The following is a 25,473-nucleotide window of genomic DNA, read 5'->3' as shown; positions in this document are numbered from 1 at the left end:
AAGCCTTAAGTTATACAGAAAAGCATTCACACTAAAGCTAAACTTCACTCCTTTTTTTCACAAGTCAGAGGGTTTTCACACTTGAGCAAAAGCAAGTGAAGATTAGATGAGAGAGGACTTCCTGTTCTTGGTGGCGTCGCTAAAATGAAGCTTCCTGTCATCAAACGTTAAGGTAAAGGCAGCCTCTTTCAGTGTGACATCACTGCCACTTGCTTGACTTGTAACCAGAGGCGAGGTTTAGGGTTTGGGGAACAAGTCCAGGAAGCTGCGTCCACTGATAAGACAGAAAACTTATGTAGTTTAAAATAAATTTTTACGTATTTCTCACTAAGAGTTGCGTTCAGAATTGGACAGCTTCAGTTTGGTGTGCGAGTATCTGCCTGTTGGTCCCTACTAGGACTATACTGTATGGTGTGCGGCTGTACACACCATAACTCCTGGATATGGCAGATCTCAAGATTCTGCTGCTCTGGGCTGGGATCATCAGTTTAGCCAGCTGTAAGTAACCATCTTTATCTTCTTTATGAAAGAAAGGAAAAGAAATAGTGTTTTCTGAAGTTGCGTCTTCGTGTCTGTCATCTAAAAGTCTTCTAGGTGGAAAAAACAATCTGTGAATGGTGCAAAAACACGAGCGATAGCCAACTGTAGGTGAAGAGGTCTCTTATTCTAAACTCCTAACTTAGCTGTTTTTGAAATGATAACATATGGTTGATCGTGTTTATGAGAAAAGGTGAAACACTTTCCTGCCTCAGATAGAGACATGAATCTGTCAGCGCAAAAGCTTGACAATTTACTTGTTGTTTTTTTTTTTTTACTGGAAAACATCAGCGCACAAAATAAAATCATTTAAAGTAAAAAACTGAGGGCAGAAATGACAAGCTACAGTATATCATGTCTTTGAGTTGCGCCTCCGTTTGTGCTACTTCACGTTTTTTAAACTTTCCAAACCCGAGAACACAAGACATTACACCGCACACTTGTGATGTGAGAAGCTGAAAAGTGACAGGTTTGTGAGCCCCTTTGGCAAAAGAATAAACAGTTATGTTCAATCAAAGACGGCTGTTAATAAGAAGACTCTTAAAAACGTGTTCTTTCATTTGGTACAAAGCAGTGGGAATTTTTGCAATCATGTTTCTGTTCTGCTTTGACATTGTGTGATGGTGCGAGTGTGTGTGGTGTGTGTGTGTGTGTGTGTGGTGGTATACATCTGTGTGTGTGTGTGTGTGTGTGTGTGGTGCATATGTGTGTGTGTGTGTGTTAAGTCAGACCCACCTTACCGCCTCTTGCATCAGTCAGAGTTCTGCTACTGTTCAGCACATCAAATAATTTCTGCTATTTTCAGCTCAGATGTCTGTACACACACGAGCTGAAATAAACCCTTCACTCTATTTATTTCACTCTGCCGTTTTTTTTTTTGGCAGTCTGGGTCAGTATTTGTCATTTGTCTCTAACATACAGTATCTCTCACGTCGCGTGCGAGGTGAGTCATCACGGGACACCGCATCAACAGTCATTTTTTATTTTTATATGTCTTCACTTTTCCATTGATCAAGCATCAGTTTTCATACAACATAGTGTATCAAGTATCAATTTAGTTATCTTCACCTTATAAATCTGCAGTAGATAGTAAGTAAGTACCGATACTCAACTACCATACTTTAGTGCTATCCTGATGTACCTTATTAGGTACAAATTTTCCTGTAAAATAGGGAAACTACCTGCAGCTAGTTGCCTACTGTTATTTATTTATTTTTTTTTAAAAGTTTTATTTATTATTCTTTATTCTAAATTACTTACAATGTATTACCCTTAATTTTATTATAGTAATTTACAGTAGATTGTGAGGTTTATATTGTTATTTTGGATCCAAATTGCAACAGGATTTATGGTGTTTTACTTTATTTTGGAGAAACTACATTCCTGTTAGAATTTGGCTGTAATTTTTACAGCAATTTTACAGTGTGGTACTTTATGTCTGAATGCTACTACAGTTGTAAGTTGCTTTGCAGATTAAAGCCTATATTGAGCACATAAAATTAAACAACCAGCAGTATACAAAAATGCATGCAATGAGCTCCAACTCAACCAACAACATTAAATCGCTATCTACAGTTAGTTTGCAAGTATTTTTTTATTTTTTGTGTCATGCCAAACATTTGGCCGATCCCACATGGGATTGCAAGACACCAATACTTTTAATACATATTGCACATATATAAAACATGCCCAGCTGGCATTGGACATCTATATGACATCAGAAAGACGTTGGACTGGGGCACTTGCTCATTTGGTAAAGCGGGCGTCCCATGTCCCAAGGTTGTGTCCTTGCTTCAGTGACCATGGGTTTGACTTCAATCTGCAGGTCTACATGTCTAAATAATAATAAGAAGAAGAAGAAGAAAAGAAAGACTTTGGACTCTTACATCAGACAGTCATTAAATTATTATTTGTAATCAAATCAGTTGATAATATTTTAAATATCTAATGATGTTTGATGTTGTGTAGACATTTATTTTATTTTGCAGATGTCAGGGTTTGTTCTCCGTACCTTTTTGACTAAATGTAATTTTTCAACATTAAGATGACATTGGCATGAGATGTTTGCATTCCGTTTTATTTAAGTTTCTTAACAACACCGCTTAAAATCAACAAAATATCAACAGCATCTGTCCTCAGTATTCAACATCAAATTGATGTTGGCATTAAACCTTTTCCTGACATAGGATTTTGGTCATCCAACATCATAATCTTAATCAAACTAAACATCGCCTAATGTTGTCTGATGCCTAGTGGAAAAGGAAAAAAATGAACACAGGCAAACTAAAAGCAAGCAAAAACAAAATCCTGAATGATCTGTTCACACAAGGAACTATGAAATATCTACAGATTATCCCCATACGGAGCTTTTTTCTCTTCTTCAAGGTTTTCTCCGGATAACTGTCTAATTAATACATTTCATAAGTGACCAGCCAACTGAGACTTCCACATTTATTAAACTGTTATCTTTGTTTATCTTTCTAAACAAATTACGACTAAAAAAAGGGAAAGTAGAAAACAAAATTGAACTTATTTTCTATATCATTTAGAAACACATGGAACACATCCGCTTTTCTTCTTCTCTATTTGCATGTGAATGCATCAATAATATCAAAAGTGTAATATACTGTGCTATAACAGAGGACATTCTGCCTGAAAATCATGTACTTTTATACTTTATGTAAATGTTACAGATAATGCTTCTACTTAGTTAGGCCTGCAGTTTTGAATGCGAAGTTTTTATTTGTAATGGAGGATTTTCACAGATATGGCTTTAGAATGGGAGCTTTAAATACTTAAATAAAAGTAGAGATACCGGAGTATGAAAATACTCCATTTTGTCCTACATTCAAAATCCTACTCAAGTAATAGTAAGTTTTATCAGCAAAATGTACTTAAATTTACAAAAGTCACAATAAATAAATAAAATAAAATACCGGTCCTACAGAAAAAAGCCCCCTCCGGGAAATATTGTTTATGAAAACAGTGAATATTACTCATATATATACTGTACTTTTGAAACATCAAAATAGCCCAAATGTGAGAGGAACTTTCTACCAACACACAAACTAGTCAAAATCAAATTGTCCTTCTTAACTATTTTTTCCTTATTATTGTTAAAGTGTCCTTGGATCCCATGAAATGCGCTATATCATTCCGAGCTACTATTAAAAATCACCAAATACATTTATTTAAACCAACTAGATGAGGGTGACTGTGCTCCATCAAAATGCAAAGTTGTCAAGTTTCCCTTAGTGGCAGCAGGACGGAGTTGTATGATCAAAACGTTGACCACTTCCGTGTTCCATTCTAAGCTGCCTTTATTTCCTGGCAGAGCCGAGCCGAGCACCACACTGACTGAGACAGAGCGCAAGTAGATGACTTGAGAATTCATGAAAAAAAGGGGAAGTGCAGTCTTCTAAAATGAAGAAGTGAGGTCAGAAATGTTAAGCACGCTGCTCGACTAAAGCTGTTTCTTGCAAGAGGGGGAGCGTGCTTGTCAATGCAAAATATGAGAAGAAAGTAGAGGCGGATGGAAAAAAAAGAACAACCTGATGATGTACAATGATAGAGAGAAGTGACACATGAGCAACAGGTTTCTTTACTGAAATGTTAGGCCAGTATTTGGATTTAGGGACAGGAGTGTGTGTGTGTGTGTGGGGGGGGGGGGCTCTAATTGTCACTGAAAAAGAAAGTACCCAAAAAAACCAAGGAGCCTTTGCTTAAAAACACATTATAAAAACAACGAAAAACTGCAATTACAATGCTGAATGCTGAAACAAACTTAGTCATGATAAAGCCAGTGTTTGGATAAAGTTTACTAATCAGCTACCTGAAACATTCATTGAGCAAAGTCATGTCTCTCCAACCTTTAACTGAAACAGTTCAAATCAGTCACCACAGAGCACAAAGTGGTGAAATGTCACTGCAGAGAGCATGCATCTCTGCTCGATATAGTGAAACAACAACGCGCCAAACCACATCCTGAGACTCATTGTTTGACTGCCCCCATCACCTCATCACTCTCTGCTCACTGCTATTTTATAAAGAACAAATGAACAAGACAGCCAAGACGTATTTACAGTAAATTCATTCTTAAATGAGAGATAAAGTGCAGCCAAACTTAATGCAGGAGCAGTGTTTTTAAAATTCCAGAACTAAAAACAATAAATGTGTGAGTCTGTATATGTATTTCCTGCATGAAGAATAAACAACATTAGAGGATGCTGTCATTTCTAATAACTAAGAATGAGGATATAAGAGAAACAGTCTGTTGTGAAAATCAGTTTGAGCTTCAATACGAGCTAGTTATCTCTCCAAACTGACACTAATTTTGTAAGTACGGGAGGTTCAGTGCAAAGCAGGAAATAGCGGTTTGCTTTCTGAAATAGCAAGTGTGGTTTTTGCCGCATTGCCATAGCAACCAGGTTGTACAGCGCTGCCTCATGCAGAACTTCAAATGAAAAATGGTCGCTTTCCTCTTTTTGACCTGATAATGCTTTTGGCCCTACAGGAAGAGTTTTATTTATCAGATAAGCAGAGACTTATATTTTTGTGTATATTACAGGCAATACACTGTACTGTTTTATGAAAAAAGCAGCAATGATTTACACATCTTTTGTCTTTTCCAGGTCAGAGTTCAGGTCCATCAAATGACAGTGAGTGGCAATCTATGTTTCCTATTATATAACTTTTAATTGTTATAAAATGAATGCAGTGTTCTAAATATGTTATCATCTGTGCTCTACCTTGTGAAATACCTTCACTTCAACCTCGCACTTTCCTTACGCTTCTCTTCATGGCCACAGCAGCGCCAATGCCAACAGAATGCCATGATATGAATATGCTCCTCAAATATAAAAAAATGTGCTCTATGTATAATGAGCGGCATATTTTCTTGCTCTTAGTTAGTGGTTTGGTTGGCATTGGCCTCCATTATAGTGACCTAGTCAACTAATTGTAGAAAGCATTAGTATTTGCTTGGTGGAGGAATGTCAGGACAGCAATTATTTTTACCTAGTTTGTGCTAATTTCAGAACATTTTGTTTTTCTAAAGCAGCATGAAACATTAGCAACTTATCTGTAATGGTGATTTTCATTCACATTCAAGTCTAGTGCAAGACTTAGTGCAACATATATATAAAGTGGTTCATGGAAAAGAAAAGGCCCCTTTCAGGTCACCCTTTAGTCATATGTATATGCCCTTTAATTTCTTCTAAATGGCTTGCTTTTAAGATGAGCTAAAGCAAACTAACAATAACTGTCTGCATGGTATCTAATATATAAAAGTACTCTGGTGAGGCTGTGTTTATGCATATCATATTCATAAATTATTGTTATGATCCATTGCTTGCTTACACAGTGAAGTATTTTGACATTTTTTCTTTCTCGTATGATGTGGCTGCAAAGTGAGTTACGAGCATGTCGGATTTCTATATTTATTATTTATTTTTATTTTCCAAGCTGTCTGATACTTATTCTCCAATAAATGGAGTCTGGAGAATTCACAGCATAAGAGTTATGCTGCGTTCCATTGCAAGTCGGAAGTCAATAATTCCATGTCGGTTTTTCCGACTTCCGATCTAAATGCGTTCCTGTGCATCTACTCGGGAAAACATGGAAGCATGCAGGAAAGTCATGTTTCTTTACGTTGCTATTGAACATCAGAAGCATGTACTGAGGATCTACATGAGCTACCACAGCACCAGACACCCCACCACCCATCGAAAACTTTTTGGTGATTTTTAGATCTTATGTAGATTTGTTGATGTAGGTAGCTAACAGAAACAGGAGGAGCAGGCTTGGAGGCTACTAAATGCCGTCATTCAAACACAAATAAACTAAGTGGAAATTGAAATGCCACAACAAAGTTGTTATAGCAATTTTTACAACACAAACACACCATGTAAGTTAAAATTGACGACCAGGTAATTCTGATCTCCATTCACTGTGTGTGCTGCCATATCGCTGTGACATAATTTCTACGCACTTGGTCTACATGGATCTTGCCTGAGTGTCCATCTTGGAATCCCGACTTGCATGACCGCTCCATTCCGATTCGGAGGTCGTTTTTTTCCCGAGTTCCGAGTACAATGGAATGCAGCATTAGAATCAGAGAACAGCAGTTCTGTGTCGAGTGTTGTTAGGATTTAGATGAGTCAAACTTTTCAAGTGCTCGGCATGGTGCGGATGCAATTTTTTATTTTTTCCAATATAGTCACTTTTTATCAGCCAGTGAAACATGAATCCTAATATATACTAATAGTGTGTGTTCTGCAGTCATCAGTGATGGGTAAAATAATTCATTTGAATTGTGACATTGTCTGAAAAATTCTAAAAACAACTTGTTTCCATCTTATCCACTGATCCTGACTTTCTGGTAATGAATTGTGAGAGTTTATGCAACAGTTTCTCAGAAAACTTTAGAAACTTGTCATCAGAGTTGAGGTAAAACTTCAAATCAGACTTCTGTTCAACTCTGTTTTAATAATTGATTATTACAAACTTAATTTGTGAAGAAGCTACGCTAGCTGGCTGTTGATGCAATGTAATGCCTCTGCATCACTGCTGACACAGCCCTGTTACCACTCCAGTGTGTAAGATTTAGAGGACTTTTGGAGACATCTAGTGGTGAGGATTGCGGATTGCAACCAGCTGAAACTGACTCCCGGTTAGGATTCCTTCATCATCTCTATGTAGTGTTCCCGAAAGCGTCCTTGGGTCCCATGAAAGGCGCTATATAAATCCAAGCTATTATTATTATTATTATTATTCATTCTGAGGTAACAAGAACACTACGAGTCTTATTTTCAGGTGATTATACACCAAAGAAAACATACTATTACACTGTTTTCTATTTCTGCCAATATATCCCCCTAAATCCTACACACTGGATGATTAAAGTTAGCCACCTTTAATTTACCTTTTTAGTGTTTTTCCAAAGGAAGACAGCATAAAGTCCAAAAACAGGAAGTATTTGAACTCACAGCTACACTGTTTCCACTGTTGTATCTGTAAAGACCTACTGACACGTCATACTGCCACTTCACCTCTAAACATACATTTGCTCTTGCGTAGTGCTACTATGTTCTTTTATCACATCTTCTTTTCTAATTAAAACAAATGTGTGGTGAGAGTAAATGAGAGGAATGACTGATGAGTAGCAACATCATCTCTGTAACAAGAGGAAACAGAAGTTATGTGTGTTACATGAAGCACCTTTTAAGACAGTCAGAACTCGCAATGTGATTTAGTGCTTGGCCTGATTTTTGTTTCCTTGGAACGCAGATATTTCAACTCCCTTACCTCCACGCACTGCCACAAATTCCAATTTACCTCCAGGAACTGGTTTATCTGTCACCACCTCAACTCCACGCACCATGACAGTCGCCACTGTCATGCCTTCAGACAGGCCAACAACTCCACGCACCATGACAGTCGCCACTGTCATGCCTTCAGACAGGCCAACAACTCCACGCACCATGACAGTCGCCACTGTCAAGCCTTCAGACACCCAAAAAACTACCCACAAACTTCCACTCACTTCGCCATCAAACTCCCCAATTACAGCACTCAGTTCAACTACCATATCTGGTAATGTATTCAGCTGCAGTTTACAAGTTGTTTTTTTTTTTTTATGTGTGTGTGTGCGTGTGTGTGTGTGTGTGTGTGTGGGTGGGGGGGGGCATTAATGTTGCATTCAGGCTTGCTGATATGTGAATCATATAAGGTAAGACTGTTGGCAGAACATATTTCTTCTTGAAAGTGACCTCCACCATGCTCTTCATTCGACAGCCACTCCTGCAAGCACCCCACCCTCAAACGCAATCAGCAATCAACAAGACTCTCAGACAAACACCTCTCAAAACCAGACTCAACCTCCAATCACCACACCCACTACCACAATGAGCCTCACTACCAACGGTTGGAACATTCACCTTTATAAGTCATCTATTCTTTCTTAGACAGGACTGAGATAAAGCTGTTTTTAACACCAGCACTGCTGCTGCTCCCAGCTGCCACCAGAAATCACTATGACGTCAAGAACACATTGGCTTCTTAATCAAATTGGGGTTACAATATTTTAAATGTCTAATGATGTTAGAATTTCACATTGTGTGGATGTTACCATTTTACCATACGACTAAATATCGTCAACGATAACATTGGCATAAGATGTGTGGAAGACACACACTTCAGTTACTTAAACCCAACAAAATATGAACGCCATCTGTGTTCGGCATTCTACATTAAGTTGACATTAACGTCAGATGTTAATCTTAAGATCCTTAAGTGCACAGTAAGGGGGATGCTAAGGGTGCTGCAGAATCCGCTTTTGACAAGGAATGCATCAACACTGTATATAGCTGGCTATTTTACGGTAACTAATGGGCCATCTGTACATTTGTTTTACATTTTGAAGCAAACCACGGCTATTTAATATTTTACCTCACTATGTAGTGGATATGTTGAAACTACTTGTATATGTATCAAAAATGCTGTGTTTACCGTGGTTACGTTTAGGCACAAAATCACTTGTTATTGCTAGAAAAGTAAGTGTTATGGCCTAAAATACCCCCCATTGTGGCAAAATCACAGCTGGACATGCCACCAATGTCTTGCTAAAAACCACCCGCTTATGGTAACACGGTACGTGCTGTACATGCAGCTGATGTGACGCTAAAAAACAACATGCTTCGTTGTTTGTTGGTGTCAAACAATGGTCTGCAGCTGGCAGCCGTAAGTGCATGCACATACACAGACATGCACACACCTTTACTGTGCAGCAGCCCTTAACAAAAATGACTTCCCAAGCACATGTTGGCCTGGATTTTGAATATTGGTCACCTGATATCACAACATAAATTCAACCAAATATCAATGTGTAGCAATGTCTGGTGCCAGCTTGGTTGCTATGGAAAATTATTTCAAAGTTTTATAATCATATATTAATAATTTGTTGTTTCCTTTTCTAATCCAATTTGAATCTGCTCTCCAGCCTCAACACAAGGTCCCTCATCTGGAAAGTGTGAGTATTTAACTTTTTTTTAAAAATTTGTTCAGTTCAATTTTATTTATAAAGTCTATTATCACAAATCAAAATTTGCCTCAGAGGACTTTACAGCATACGACATCCCTCTGTCTCATGGACCCTCAGAGTGACTAAGGAAAAACTCCTTCAAAAAAAAAACCTTTAACAATATAATACATGTCACCTTTACATGTGTGTTAATTATTTTGGTTTCCAGTATTTTTCTCCGTCTATTAAGGTAATTTATACAGTGAATGTATACAGTGTTTGGATTCTCAGCAGCACATTCAGTGTCTGCATGAACAAACTGTCTGAGATTTAAAGGTGGTTTATATTTAATATGAGATTGTAAAACTGTTGATTTCATTTTGCAGGTTCTTACACTGTCACACCCATAAAGACTGGCTTCGGGATTAAGATGATAAACTTTACTGATGGCAACTACATCATAAAGTATAACGAAAAGGGACAAAGCAAATCAACCCGGCAGAACTTCAGTGAAAGCTCTTATGAGATTAAACACCTGAAGCCGTGCACTGAATATGAGCTTAGTGTTGCGTTTATTAACACTACTAACAACGAGGCGTCTTGTATTAGTAGCGCTGAGAGTAAAAATAGGACAACTGGAATAAGTGAGTAATAATCATTCACACTGTTCATTTCCATCTGACTATCTTTTAATTTAAGAAATGAGACAGACTGATTCATGCATTTCATTTCACTTGTGTATTTCAGGTAAAGATGACATTACAGAAGTTGACTGCATGCGTGGATATGTTTGTTACCAGAGTGATTGGGACATCAGCTCTTCCCTGTCAATATCTAATAATATCTCAGCTGAACCTTGTAAAAGTGACAAGAAGAAAGTCTGCTTTAAACCTGGTTACAACGACATTTGCACGACTTTGACTGCAACCTTCACTTCAGAAAACTGTACTGATCCATTTAGCGTCTCCAGTAAAATCACTGTTGGTATGTACAGTCCTTGTGCAGTTTGAATTGAATGTGGTGTGGACCTTATTTCATCATGTTTAATTTATGTGCTGTTTTCTTTATTCAGCAAAGTTTTTAAATCCAAGCGAAATACCTCAGACAGCTCCAACTGGACTTCCTTCAAAAATACAAAGACAATTACCGCCAAAGTGCAGCAATCTCACTATTGATTACACCTGTCGGGGTAAGTGGAAAGACTAGAAGTAAAGAGACTTTGTCTGTTAACAACATTATGAATGAATCGTCATGGAAATTGATGGAGGCAGTGTGCCACATTACATTCTCACACGGCAGTAAAACAAAAATCACACTGAAAATCATTTCAATTTGAAACTGAATCTGAATTATCTTTTGGTGTGAGAGGAAGTCGAAGTATTTCTTTGTGTATTTTGTGAATCAGTTCTGAATATAGTATTTAATTGTTTAATGTGAATGTGTCCACATTTGAATCTAAGTGCTTATTTTGCACTAACATACAAACTGTTGAAGAAATGCTGTCATCCTTGTGTCTCCTCAAAAGCTGAACTCAGTAACACCAAGAATGACACCAAGCTGGAGCCCTTCACAAAATACAACTGTACGGGTCAGATCAAGAAAAACGATGTCCTCATTAATCTCAACACCAGTATCGAGGTCGAGATTGTCTGTGGTATGTTGGTAATCATTGTAGCTCAGTGCATTGATAAGAACAAAACGCCTGTATCCTCAGATAATCATGGAGAAAAGAGCAGCTTCAGATGCTCAGCTCAGTGTTACAGATGTCTGATGTGTTTCAACAGATTTTGAAATAAATATCATCAACGCAACTCCAACCAACACCTCCATTAATCTGACATGGACCAACAGCAGCAAGAACTGTCCAGGTCTTTCTGAACTTCCACAGTTTTCATATGACTGCAGTTGTTCCCCCGAAGACAAATCCACACACAAACGCGCTGGTAAGTAAATGTAATTACATCAAATCTCTCATTTTACAGATTTTACAGGACTGCACTTTTGAAAGTCTGTGGGGATTTGTTTACTGGTCAGTTTATCTAAAGAGTGAAATGTAAATACATATAAATATACTATACCAACAAAACAGTTGTATATTCCTGTTATTTAGTCTTTGTTGTTATTTGGTCAAACACAACACAGTTAATGAAACTATTTTACAGGTTCAGCTACCAGTACTCCAACAGGAGGAAGCTGTCACATTGAAGGACTGAAACCGTACATCGACTATACTTGTGAAGTCCAACCAAAATACAACAACAAGAACGTTGGCTCACACAATCCAGTTACACAAAAGACTGAACCTGGAAGTAAGTGTCCAAAACTGTATCATTTGGAGAAGGTTATAGTCAACACCTGTAAGAAACAAAAAAATGGACTATTTGTCTTTGACATTTATTTTGCATGTTGTTGAATATCCAGTAAAGATAATTCTGTGACATTAAAAGTAAATATCTTTTTGAAAGACTGTCTTTAGATCACACAGCATTAAAACTGTATATGAGAAAACTCATGGGACACACTTTGACACTTATAAGAAATAAAGTACTTTAATGACTGTTTTAATTTGGAATATCAACACAAGATTTAGTATTATCAATTATTTTTTTCAAATATTATTTAAGCTAATTACAATAGTTAAAATTCTTAGTCAAATGCAGTCCATTAATATCATTATATTATATAATCGAGTGATTTAACTGAGTCTTTTTCCTGTAATTCCCTGTTATTAATACCAATATACACTGTGTGTTTAAGACATGATAATATGCAGCACATTGTAACTCCAAAAGTGAAGTACAGTGCTTATTTTCAGTGTTATTCTCTATGAAATCTAACCACAACGCTGCCAAAAGTCAGTTCTGACCTCCTCATTTATTACAGGTGGTGAAAGTCCAGAGTCATAATAGACTTCAGTGTTAAATTGTAATGTATTAGTACAATGATAATTGTGTTTTTTAAAAAACAAAACATTTATGTTGTTTAGTTGAATTTATATTCCTTTTAAAGATATGTGTTTTTGGGCTTTTTCAATGCCTTTAATTCATAGGACAGATATAGCGTGAAAGGGGGAGAGAGAAGGGATGACATGCAGCAAAGGGCTGAAATCGGATTCCAACCTGCGCCGCTGCGGCGAGGACACAGCCTCTGTACATGGGGTGCCTGCTCTACCAACTGAACCACCAGGCGCCCCAAATTTATATTCACTTTAAATGCTGTTTTTAGACGATTAAGTGAAAAAGCAATCTTTAATTCAAGTTGAACAAGTTTTTTAAAAAGTGCTTTGCTTCCTATCATATGCCGTGCCATGATTCATTTCCTGCTCTATGCCTACAGTTACTATTTCGTGATGGCGTTATTCTAAAAACAACTCTGTTTAATGTAAACATATTAGGTCCAATCTACCAACCAATCGCTCTCATAACATCACAGCTGTGTGGGGAAAAATGGAATAAGTAAAAAGTTGAATTTCCTATTGAATTTCTAATTTTAAGTTTTTTTCCTTTGCGTTATAATAAATTGCTTTGTTCACACTAATGATGCTAATCGTGTAAAAACTGCTGTTAGAGCAAACTCAAATATCACCTTAGCCGTGAGTAAACGTATTGTTGTATCTGAAGGAAAGTGTGGTGTCTTTTTTCTTTGTTTTACAGAACCAGATGATGTTACTAATCTGAAAGGGATTATTATAGACAATAATGTCATTAGAGTAACCTGTACTCAAAAAGAGTTTAATGGACCTGACGGGAAAATCGAAGCAAGCCTTTATTATAATGGTAAACCTCAGGAGAATAAGCCTGAAAAACCAGACCCATGCACTTTTGAATTTAAAGACCTGAGCTACTTAACAACATATGAAGTGGAGGTTTGTATAATCCTAATTTTCTTCTTTCACAAAATCATTTCAGATTTATTCTCATATTACTTTGAATGCTGTGATTCCTGATGAAGGGATGTTCTGTGCTTACAGGTGATTGCTTACAACGGACATTTTATCAGCAACCCGAAGAGAATAACTGTTGTCACTTCATGTACGTGCTGTTTGATTCAAGCCACACATTTTCTCACCTTGCTCGGTTAAATACTTTGACACATTTTCTTTTGAGATGCAAACATCAGCTTTTAGATATTGTGTCTTTAACAGAAATGCCAGCACTTTGATATTGTTTTTTTCCTTTCCTTTGCAGATAATGACAAAGCTCTCATTGGGTTTCTGGTCTTCCTCATCATCCTCACGTCTGTCGCTCTGGTTTTGGTCATCTACAAGATTTACGTTCTGAAGCGCAGGAATTCCCAGTAAGGGTCATTCTGTCATCTATTCATCCATTCATCACGTTGCTTTTTGGTTTTTATTTATTTGTGGGACTCTCTGGTTTTCCAAAAATACACCAACAGGTTTTTGGTTGATAAGGCGATATATTTTCATGTGCAGTACACGAATAATATTGTTGCATTTGGATTGCATTTTTGTCAGGAACATCATTACTGTTATTCTATGCATTCACTTCATTCTTAATGCCATACCTCATATCATTTAAAGACTTTAAAGCCAACCTTGGGTGTTTTCGTTTGTTTGTTTTCTTGCAGTAACCATGGTGAAGACATAATGCTTATAACAAAAGGCAAGTGACTGGACTTTCTTGTTCTTTTCCTGGATTTTCACTCAAACCAGATGATTACAGTAAATGTAACTCATCTGTAGCAGCTGCTGTTGATTTCATGAACGTTAGTAACAATCCAAATGTACTGATGTCATACTTTAATCCTTGTTGGATAATGTAGAAGCAAGAGAAATAATTCATTAAAATCACAGTACTGTAAGTTGTAGTGATAGCTAGTGATTAGTTAGTGTTATTATAGTATTGAGTTGTTTCTGTTTCTTATCTGCTGGATTTTTGCTGTTGCAGATGATGAGGAGAACCTGATGTTTGTCGAGCCGATTGCAGCAGAGGAGCTGCTGGAAGCCTACAAGAGGAAGCTCGCAGATGAGGGAAGACTTTTCCTGGCTGAGTTTCAGGTACATTTATAACTGTGATGGTTTACAGTAAAAGTCCAAGACTGAACTTGAACCAAGGACGTTGGATGGGCATACTGATGGCCCTGGGCAAATATAGATTAGAGAGAATGTGAAAAGTACTCTAGTATTGCTGCTTGGTTTTTGGTAAATGACCTGATTTTGTTTCTGCTTTCAGAGCATCCCCAGAATCTTCTCAAGGTTCACTGTCAAAGAGGCCAAAAAGCCCTGCAATGCCCCCAAGAACCGCTATGTGGACATCCTGCCATGTGAGTCTGTCCAACAACACATGCAGCTTTTTAAACAGAAGAGATCAAATCTCAGATGTTTAATGTGTAATATTCTTTTAAGATTCACCTACAAAGAGTACACGACTACGATCAGTTACTATAGCACCCTGTAACTTGGTTTGTCTATTCTCAGATGTTGCCATACTGGATATACAGCTACTTTAATATTTCTAGATGTATTACAACTATTGTGGGAAAAGTTCTGCTCAAATCAATGAGCAGAACTTTGTTGCAAAGTTGACTTCACAGGTTTGTACATCAGTGTGAGATAAACGTATTACCTTTCAGGTTATATCTCCATAAAGATCCCCTTAATTGAATTTCCAGAGAATGTATTCACACACATTGTTTAGGGTTGTTTTAAGGTTGTTAAGGTATCTTCTGTGATATTTTGATAAAATCCATTTATGTCTGTCTTCAACCAGATGATCATAACCGTGTCCAGCTGACCACTGGGAACGGAGAGGCAGGATGTGACTACATCAATGCAAGCTTCATTGATGTATGAAAAACACCCAGATCATACTCTTACAACTTTTACTGCTTTTGCTGCAGTCCTAAAAATTATGCAGCTTTATCAGACCACTTACAAATTTTAAAACTTTTGTAAGAATATTTGTGTTAAAGGAACACTTCAAAATGATCTTTTTATGGTGAATTGCTCACCAGTATTGCAATGAATTTGTGAGGAAAATGTGTATCTCGCATGCCTCCATGGTAAACAAAGAATCCAAAAATAAAGAAAATTCTTGATGAAGGGGAGTAAAAGGGGGCCGTCTTTTATAACAGCAAAAATATATCAAAACATCCGTTTACAAACTGTCACACAACTCATGCTGTATAATGCAAGTCTCCATTGAAAACACTTTAGCGTCTGAGTAGCGCTTCTGGGCAAGCATGCGTGTGGATGTGTTTTGTGTTTGGGCAGTTCTAATCATGCAACTGGATAAACGTATTATATGGCACAAGTTGTGCAAATAAATATTCTGATATAGTTTTGCTGTATTAAACGTGGCCCCCTTTTATTCCAATTCATTAAGAATTTTTTTTTTATTCTTCATCCATCATGGAGGCATGAGAGAAAAACAAAGTTTTCTTCACAAATTCAATGTAACGGGTTGATTAATCAATATACGGATGATCTTTTTGTTGGTGAAATATTCCTTGAAGGGTTAAATTTTGGCTTTATCCATCTTTCTGACAATACACACCTTATTAATTGTCTTTGTTTTCTTCCTGCAGGGGTACAAGGAATCCAAAAAGTACATTGCAGCTCAAGGTAAAGTTCTCATGTTGTTTAAACACTCAGTCACTGCACCTTTGCTCTTGTTTCTGGCTGATTCATCAAGTGTCTGCCTGTGTGTATACAGTATATACATCCTGCGTGTCTTGTAGGGCCTAAGGATGAGACTGTGAGTGACTTCTGGAGGATGGTCTGGGAGCAGCAGTCCTCTATCATCGTCATGGTAACGCGCTGTGAAGAGGGAAACAGGGTAAGTACAGGACTAACTAATTGTCTCATAACTGACTGACTTGAGTCAGTCTGTCACTTTATCACCCCCGCATCATAGCTACTCTGCCACACATACGCAGTATCTGATATAATCAAGCCTAAAATTCACACTTATGCGCACACTGAGGTCTCATTTTGTTGGAGAATGTTGTCTTCTTGTTTAAGCTATTGCAGTCTTTCAACATACATTGACTGCGTATTTGACTTTTAGGTTTTTTCAGTAGTGTTACTGATGTGCTGCTGATAAGCAAACTTGTTTTATCACTCACTCCTTTCCTCTCACATGTATCACAGGCAAAGTGTGCCCAGTACTGGCCGTCTCCAGAACGAGAGACAGAGATCTTTGAGGAGTTTATAGTGAAGCTGAGCTCAGAGGACTGCTGTCCAGATTACACCATCCGCCACCTCAGCCTAACTAATGTGAGTCCCCATCAAATGTTTTATAGATAAAACAGTTGAAATGTACAAGGTTGTAGGCTTTGTTTCAACATTAAGGAGAACACATATGAAATGAGAGTTTGGGGAGTCCTCAGCCAGAACATTTGGCGCATCAAACACTAAATTTCCTGCATTGTGATGATTTTTATGCACCAATTTGTGTCTTTTCTACATCAATTCATCATGAAAATGCCTTAATTTTTGCCAAAATAAAGTCATCTACTATTTTAGTGTTTGGGGAGACAAATGCATATGTTCTAAATATTGAGGGTTTTGTAACTTTTAACTTGTGTGTGTATACATGTGTCTGTGTATATGTGACAGCCAGTGTATCTTTACTGTATATCAATAAATATATTTGATTAAATGTTAATTGTTGCACAACAATCTTTATTTGTCTGCAGAAGAGGGAGAAGAACTCAGAGAGGGAGGTGACCCACATCCAGTTCATGAGTTGGCCAGACCACGGTGTCCCTGGGGAGCCTCATCTCCTCCTGAAGCTGAGGCGGCGTGTGAATGCCTTCAAGAATTTCTTCAGCGGCCCCATCGTCATTCACTGCAGGTAAACACAAGCTCTCATTCAGGCTCAGTTAACATTTTCCTCTGTTTGTTCCAAATATAAAAAAGAACAGGACTTTAATCTGCTAATAGTGGGAGAAAATTGTGCATTTGGTTTGCAAAGAGTACAAGCGTATTGTTTTATTCATTTTGTGTGTATCACAGTCATAACCCCTTTTACTATTACTACCTTTTAATTTATTGTTTATTCTGTACCTTTGTTTATCTGTATATAAAAGTGTTTATCTTTATGAACGTCCGCTACTGTTGCATCTGGTTAATTAGTTCAGTTTTTCTTACTGTGTGCAATGACACCAAAGTTCACTTTAATAAAGCCAAACTGGACTCTTTACTGGGGAAAATCTTACTGCATCACTTAACCAAAGTCCTTAAACCTTTTAGTGCACTCAGTAGGTTTGTTCAAGTGTGTTTTCAGTCAGGCCTCTGAACTTTCATTGCTTCTATGACTTGCAACTGATAGATATGTATGCGCAAATATTAACACTGTGTTATTATCTCGTGTGTAGTGCGGGAGTCGGCAGGACAGGCACCTACATTGGCATCGATGCCATGATGGAAGGCCTGGAGGCGGAGGGCAGAGTGGACATCTACGGTTACGTAGTCAGGCTCCGCAGACAGAGGTGTCTCATGGTTCAAGTAGAGGTAAAGTATAAAATATCAATCTATATTGTATTTTAGACATAGTGTGTGCATAGTCTGCGAAGGGGAGATGAAAATTAGGTGATGCCGTGACAGCAAATTTACATGCCTGTGTGTGTGCGCCTGTGCATGCGGGTCTCATTACGTTAATTGGCTGAGTATGTTGACCCCTACAGGGAATTTGACTCCAGTTTTCATTGTGCGTACTGACAGGAAGTAAAGCATCGTGAACATGTAGCTAAACAAAGATCAGTAAACAAGACAAGGTTATATAAGCTGTAATGTACAGCAAACAGCCAGAAGAAAGAAAACAAACATACTGTGTAAATGGAGGTTAAATGACTTGATTCAATTTTGAAATTCAATTATGAATTCATCCATTAAGACAAAATATGGAAATTAAATAATGAATTGGACAACACAATCTTTTTTCCTCTTGTTCATTTATTAATGTAGTATTTAAAAGCAAACGTAATTGATAAATTTGCCTTTTATAATCAATGTATTGATTGATTATAACAACACACTGAAAGTGTTTAGTCATGTTTGTGGCGCACTTCAGGTTCTATCTTTCTATTGTTTATTAGCAGCCTTTTCACAATACATTTTGAATGTGTTTCGCTATGATAAAGTGAAACTATCCAGCATATAATATACATGACTGTTATGGATTGTGAGGTGAAACGTTGCGCTCTCTAGCACCTACCAGAATGTGTTATTTGTACAGTGAGTGCACAACACATTTGACATGCTAACTCTTTTCATGAAGAGCAGCTGGTTAAGTTAACACAGAACAAAAGCAGAATTGTGTTTATTAAATCTAAACCAGCCACAGAGAAAGAGGCAGAGGTAACAAGTTGTGGATGAATTAGATTTAAAGGGATTTGTAATTGTGGAGAAATATGAGACATTGATTGCGTAGCTCAATAGCAGTTTGTCTTATGTGCACCTGTTCTAACCCCAAACTATATATCCTTTCCTAATTCAGCGCATTTGTCCTTATGCAGGCGCAGTACATCCTGATTCACCAGGCACTGCTGGAGCACAATCAGTTCGGAGAAACTGAGGTCATGCTGTCTGAGCTCCACAGCACACTGAGCACTCTCACTGAGAAAACCTCCAGCAGTGAACCCACCCTGATGGAGGAGGAGTTTCAGGTAAAGCACTTCACACCATAAGTTTTTCTGATCCCTTTCAGATGTATGTAAAAATATAGTCTTGTCCTCTCCCTCTTACTCCTGCACACCTCTTTTTGATTAACGTGGAAGAAAGCACAGGCCCTCAATGTGTTTATCTATAATGAAAAGTATCTGTCTTGTAATTCAGAGACTCCCCAGCTATAAAAACTGGAGGACATCGAACACCGGGATCACAGAGGAGAACAAGAAGAAGAATCGCTCCTCATCTGTCATCCCATGTGAGCATCATCCTAAAACACGGACAAATTTCATTTTACACTACAGAATGGAAGCTGTAATATATTAGTGTATGAGCACTGTGTTTGTATGTGAATAATAGTGTGCGTATATTCATAAACCAGTATGGACAGATTATGACACAATGGACCCCTGGGCACAGATATGCAAAAGGTCACATCACCTCTCCTACATAGGACAAGACACACAGACTTTGTTTTGATTTTGTGTGTCTTTCGATTCTTTTTGCAGAAGTGGTCTGCGTCTTTTTGGTCATTTTGTGGCTCTTCAAGGTCATTTTGCATGCCCTTGTGTCTTTTCTGGTTAATTTTGAGTCTCCTTGTGGCTCAGTGTGTTTTTGTAGTCATTTTGTGTCTCTTTGCGATTTTTTTCAATCTTTGAGGTATTTTTTTCTTTTTGAGGTAATTTTGTGGCTCTTTCAGATAATTTTGTATCTTTCTTGGTTGTTTTGTGTGCCCCCTCAGTAATCTATCCATGTACACAAGAGTAAATATGTTTCCATTTCCCTCCTGCCTCAGATGACTACAACCGAGTGTTGCTGAAGCTCGATGAAGGACGTAGTCACGATAGTGACCCCGATGAGGAGGAAGAAGAAGACTCATCAGATGAGGAGGATGAGGAGTCCACTAAATACATCAATGCCAGCCATATAGATGTGCGTTACTCCACTGACACTTTTTAGCTTATTTACTAACCTGTTTTTGTGCGACTCCAACATTAACCCAGACACCAGGACAAAAATAAGTGTTTTGTTTGATTTAAGCATAAAAAACTGTGCTCCTGTTGCCATCCTTCCCGATGTAGCAGGTGTTATCTCATTAACTCTGAATGAATTCCATCTTTCATGCAGCCAGCTGAATTTTAAAACCAGTCTAATTAAATTTACAAACATCCCATTTGTTTGGATTGTGTACAACAATAGACGGATGTGTTTCTTGCCCACACAGGGATACTGGGGCCCACGCACCTTAATCGCAGCACAAACTCCAGTGCCAGACACCATGGCTGATTTCTGGACGATGGTTTACCAGAAGAGAGTATCTGCTATTGTCATGCTCTCAGACTGCAGTGAAGGAGACAAGGTAAAGTAATGTGCACATGTGATAATATATAATGTATGTAACCTTACATATAGAATACGCTATACAGGCTCTTGGCACGTACAGTAATACACTTGTTTTCTTGTGTGTCTTCTTGGTCACAGGAGTCAGACTGTGTCTACTGGGATAATGACAAGAAAACATTTGGAGATTTTGAGGTGGAGGTAGCAAGCACGGACACCTCCCCAACTTTCATCATCCGCAACATGCTGATCCGCCACGTTAAAGTAAACACTTCTAACTACCACAAACTCTGCTCTCTTCCCATATTTATCACCATCGGCCTTTGTTGTGACTGGTCATTTCAACGTCCAAAGCCGTTTTAACCCCACACATCACTTTCTGTCAACAGAGGAAAGAGAGTCGGCCGGTGAAACAGTTCCAGTTCCTGAAGTGGGCGAGCGGGGAGCTGCCGGAGAAACCTCAAGATTTCACAGACATGATCAAGGACATAAAGCACAGCAGTGGCAGCAGCAAAGCACAGAGGAACACGCCTGTTGTGGTCCACTGCAAGTAAGACAGCCCCACAGAAAATGTCCCCTAGAATCTTAAAGGGGAAGTACTTATATAGCCATAACATAATCATTTTGTTCTTGAAGAGATTTCAGAGCTCAATTTCAAGCCTTTAATTTCTTTTGAAAGACAAAGCCTTCCCAATGATGTGAGTTTTGGTGCAGTTGTAAGCTGTGATTCCGACAAGGTGCATCTACTTTAGTTTATTAAAGTAGATGCACTTTACTTTACTTTTTTTTTTTTTTAAATTAAAGTGTAAAGTAAAGAAAAATGCTATCATAATTGTGATTTTAACCCCTAAAATTTATCAGATCATAGTAGGGGACATCAGGCTTGTTTCATTTGAAGATCATCAATCTCTTAACAACCTTTTTCTTTGTAAATACAATATCTTCCTAAAAATATGCTTTATCTGAGTAGCACATGGTTTATGTTGTGCCTCATTACATGGAGGATTTGGATATGATTCTTTTCTGTGTGGAGTTTGCATTTATTTTAGACTACAGACACTAAGTCATTTATAGGTGTTAACATGACTGTATAATTGAGCCCATATTTCTCAAACGTCTTAGAAATACACTCAGGGATGCTTTAAAAAGCAGACTTTGGAGTAAAAAAAATGTGCAACAATTATGAGGCGCTTTTATGGTGAATCACGTGGATAAACAGAATGGGAATAGCCAATCAACATTTCAATCAGTGATGTTTTTCTGCAAAATAGTATCTTTTTGCAAGTTTATTTTTGTGAAATCATTAACATATCCAGTAACAATTACAGCAATCTTACATAGTCTAGTAATAATTAACATTGGGATGATGCTGCAGTCCACTATGACCTAGAACAAGTGTATTTAAAGGGTTTAGTGGGGAAATGATTAAGTGCAATCTTTGTTATGTATGTGTGCTCCCTCTCCCCAGTGATGGCTCATCCCGTTCAGGGGTTTTCTGCGCGCTGTGGAACCTGCTAGACAGTGCTGAGACCGAGAAGCTGGTGGATGTTTTCCAGGTGGTCAAAACCCTTCGCAAAGAGAGACAGGGCATGCTCTCCAATCTGGTAAGTAAGAGGAACTCATTATCTGTCAGCACATAGTTTCAAGGCTTCAACTACCAGCAGCACTTGGCTGACAAGTGATGATGCTCTTTATTTACCTCCTAGTATCTGTTTATAGGTCTACCATGGCTGCTTTTACCAAGAGGTAAAGGTGCTGTCAGTGTATTTGGCTAACGCCACACTTTGGCCTTGATGACTTTGAATGCTGTAGAAAATAATCTCTCCTTCAGTTTCAGTTTCTTCGCTTATGATGTTGTTTTGAAGAACTGAAGGATAAGTGAGCTTTTTAGTGAGTATTAACAGCAGCAGGGACAGTGTATGTGTGATCGACTCAAAATAGAGCTCCCATGTTCATCATAATGGGAACGTGTCAAGCAGTGAAACAGTGACTCATTAATCATTTTTTAAAATTTTATTTTGGACAGCAGTGGAGGTTTATTGACAAAGAAGAATCTGTTACAATGTATTTGGCTTTGGCAACACTGGAAATAATGTCAGATCAATTCATTGTTAACAACAACATATATATAGAATATCACCAGATGTACCGTTTAAAGCTGCTATCTGGTGCTCATATGTGTTTGTTGATTAGAAAAATGCATGATAGGGTGAGTTTAAAGTTTACTGTCATTAGAGGCTACAGCACAGCAACTTATATTTATGTTTCCACTCAAATCTATCTGTGTCTCTTAAAGGAACAGTACCAGTTCTTGTATAATGCCCTGGAGGGAGTCTTCCCTGTCCAGAATGGGGAAGTGAAAGCAGCACACGCCCCTGCAGCCGACTCCATTCAAGTGGTCAATGAAACCAACGCAGCAGAGGAAGAGGCTGAGCAGCCAGCCAGCACTACCAGTAACAACCAGCAGGGGGCGGCAGCAGAGAGCACTCCTCTGGTGGCTGATGGAGAGAAGGAAAATAAAAAAGAGGAGCCTGAAAAAGTTTCCAGTCCCACAGAGACGACACCGTTGGAGGGCAGCGACAACAGTGCCACTGTCACTGTGGAGGTGTGAGGGCCCTGGAAGGTGGATGTCTGTCTTTTACAGTTGAGAATAAGCGCTTTGGTTAAATGCTTTTCTTTTAATTATTTTATGATTGTATGAACATTGTAAAGCTTTAACATGGTGTTATTTTTGGTTGAGATTTGTCAGAGAATTTGAGCAAATATTTTGATGTCAATTTCCAAAAAGAAATATCTGATTTTTACTAAGTTATAAATATTTTAGAATTAAAAGTGTATGGATACAAATACTTTTTGAACTGCAGTTTACAAGACATGCTGTTGTCAAACTAGGTGCCATGGTGAGAGACTCAATTTTAAACAGATGCCTTCTTGTTTTGTATTCTTCTATGAGTGCATGTTGAGTTTTCATTAGTTTCAGTATTCTTTCTCCCTTAATAAACAGATGATGTCATCTACATTTATATACCCATGGCATATTTTTATAATTAAGTTGTTAAGTTCAAAATTTGTGAGACAGTGTCTTTTCATTAAAATGGACTTATATTGAGAGTCTTTTTTACACTGAGTATTTGCTTTTTAACGTTGTCACTTTAAAGTATTTATTTTTAGCATAGATGATTTTCCTAAATGTTAACATCTTCAACTGCCCCCCAGAAGCCCATTTTCTTAATCAGTTTCTCACTCTACACAACGGGCTCCTACTTAAACATTTTCTGCTAGTTTCACTGGCATTTCCTCACCAATCATTATTAATGGCAATATTTTAGTCAAATTCTGATGACAGTTGTGGGTTTGTTAGCAGTGATGGAAAAAGTATATAGCTCTTTTACCTAAGCATAAGTTGCAATACTACAGTCCTCAGCACTGCATAGGTGCCAATTTCGTTTGCTGAGCATTACTAAAAGTATTTGTGAGTACTGATGACTTTACTTGCTTATTTAGTGATTTTGTTTTGGTCAACACCCATTCTACTCTAAAGACACTGTAGCTGAGCATGCCAGTGCTTTTCTTTGACAAGTAAAATTACTGCATTCAAACTCTTACTTACATAAAAATACTCAGTTTGCAGAATGGACCATTTCAGAATCACATGCATTATATAACTGGATTAGTGTTAGTACTGGTGATGCATTAATGTGTTCATTAGTTTAATGTTGCAGCTGGAGCTGATTTTAATTACTCTATATACTGTAGCTTAATCCATAATAAATCATTCATTATTTATTTATTTTTATTTTGTATTAGTGATCTGAATCTACAAAGAATATAAAGCTTTAAAATAAATATATGGAGTAAAAAGCACAATATTTGTCTCAAGAATTTAGCAGGTAATAGTTTGAATTAGTATAAGATGAAATACTTCAGTAGTACATGCACATCAGAACTGTACTTGAAGTTCTTGTGTAAATCAACAAACACTACAGTGTTTATCAAAGATGTGACAGGAAGGAAAAAAGTGCAGTAAAGTTAAAAAGGAGGGCCTCTGGTCAAAGGTTGTGTGTTAAGTCCCTTGAGCAAAGGAGTTAACACACAGCTGCTACCAGACTGTGTTTCACCTGATAACCAGATGTTCAGCTGTTTCTGACAAAAAGAGGTCAAACTCAGGAAACCACTCCAGCCAAATAAAGGTTGAAATATTTATTAATTTTTTCCCCCCGTAACCGTGTAGGGGTCACAGGGGTGCTGGAGGCTTTCCCAGCAGACACTGGGTGAGAGGCGGGGCACACCCTAAACAGGTCGCTAGACTGTCACACGGCTGACACATAGAGACAGACAACCATTCACACCTACAAAGTTGAAACAAAATGTGTGAAAATGTCACTGAAAAGTTAACCAATTAAAGTTTAAACATTACAAAAAAATAATATAAAAGACAGAAGACGTAACTTGAAAGCTCTCAATAATTTACTTTGATACATTTTTAAATCGGCAGTTTATATAATCATTGTCAAAGGCAAACAGTTAGAAAATTTAAGACACAAGATACAACATTTCCCATAAATTCAGGACAATCATAATCAAATCCTCCATATACGCCACATGGAAATGAGCTTTTGTGAGCTCAAGTCTAAATACAAATCCGACACATTTCTCCGAACAGAGCTGCATCTTTAGCTGAGTCAGTGAATTCCCTGCTACAGTTTCTTTTGAATCTCTAAATATTCATCACAAATAGAAATACAACATATAAAAAGAGTAATCTATGTATAAAAAAACCATCAGATACTGCTGAGTCAGATCAAATCTGTACTTCATTCACACCGTTATACAAATCAAACTTCTAATTCAGCGTTCGGGGCTCAGAGGTTTGTGATCTATTGCAACGCAGACAACATGTTGGCTAAGGTTGAAACATATACACATTATTGTTGTGGTCAAAAAA

General features: G+C 37.7%; 1 protein-coding gene across 3 annotated transcripts; it reads left to right on the top strand.

The window, feature by feature from the left end:
* Positions 1–216: 216 nt before the first annotated feature.
* Positions 217–23,639, top strand: ptprc (protein tyrosine phosphatase receptor type C). 3 transcript variants are annotated; one of them, XM_042515091.1, is made up of 31 exons: positions 217–498; positions 5,169–5,195; positions 7,825–8,130; positions 8,332–8,460; positions 9,536–9,565; positions 9,943–10,200; positions 10,304–10,540; positions 10,629–10,745; positions 11,082–11,210; positions 11,341–11,499; positions 11,719–11,865; positions 13,210–13,421; positions 13,527–13,587; positions 13,744–13,852; positions 14,144–14,178; positions 14,464–14,573; positions 14,749–14,839; positions 15,286–15,362; positions 16,103–16,139; positions 16,256–16,353; positions 16,668–16,793; positions 17,216–17,373; positions 17,897–18,032; positions 19,037–19,186; positions 19,356–19,446; positions 19,984–20,120; positions 20,413–20,547; positions 20,670–20,792; positions 20,918–21,078; positions 21,997–22,132; positions 22,825–23,639. In XM_042515091.1, exons 1-31 carry the CDS (start codon positions 444–446, stop codon positions 23,137–23,139), a joined length of 4,092 nt encoding a protein of 1,363 aa, XP_042371025.1. In that variant the 5' UTR covers positions 217–443; the 3' UTR covers positions 23,140–23,639. The 3 variants fall into 3 exon arrangements, with proteins under 3 accessions (XP_042371025.1, XP_042371030.1, XP_042371038.1); XM_042515096.1 differs by lacking the exon at positions 7,825–8,130; XM_042515104.1 differs by lacking the exons at positions 7,825–8,130; positions 8,332–8,460.
* Positions 23,640–25,473: the final 1,834 nt, after the last annotated feature.

This window comes from Plectropomus leopardus, chromosome 3 (assembly GCF_008729295.1).
Source record: "Plectropomus leopardus isolate mb chromosome 3, YSFRI_Pleo_2.0, whole genome shotgun sequence".
Classification (NCBI taxonomy): Eukaryota; Metazoa; Chordata; class Actinopteri; order Perciformes; family Serranidae; genus Plectropomus; species Plectropomus leopardus.
This window is presented reverse-complemented; position numbering and strand designations above follow the sequence as displayed.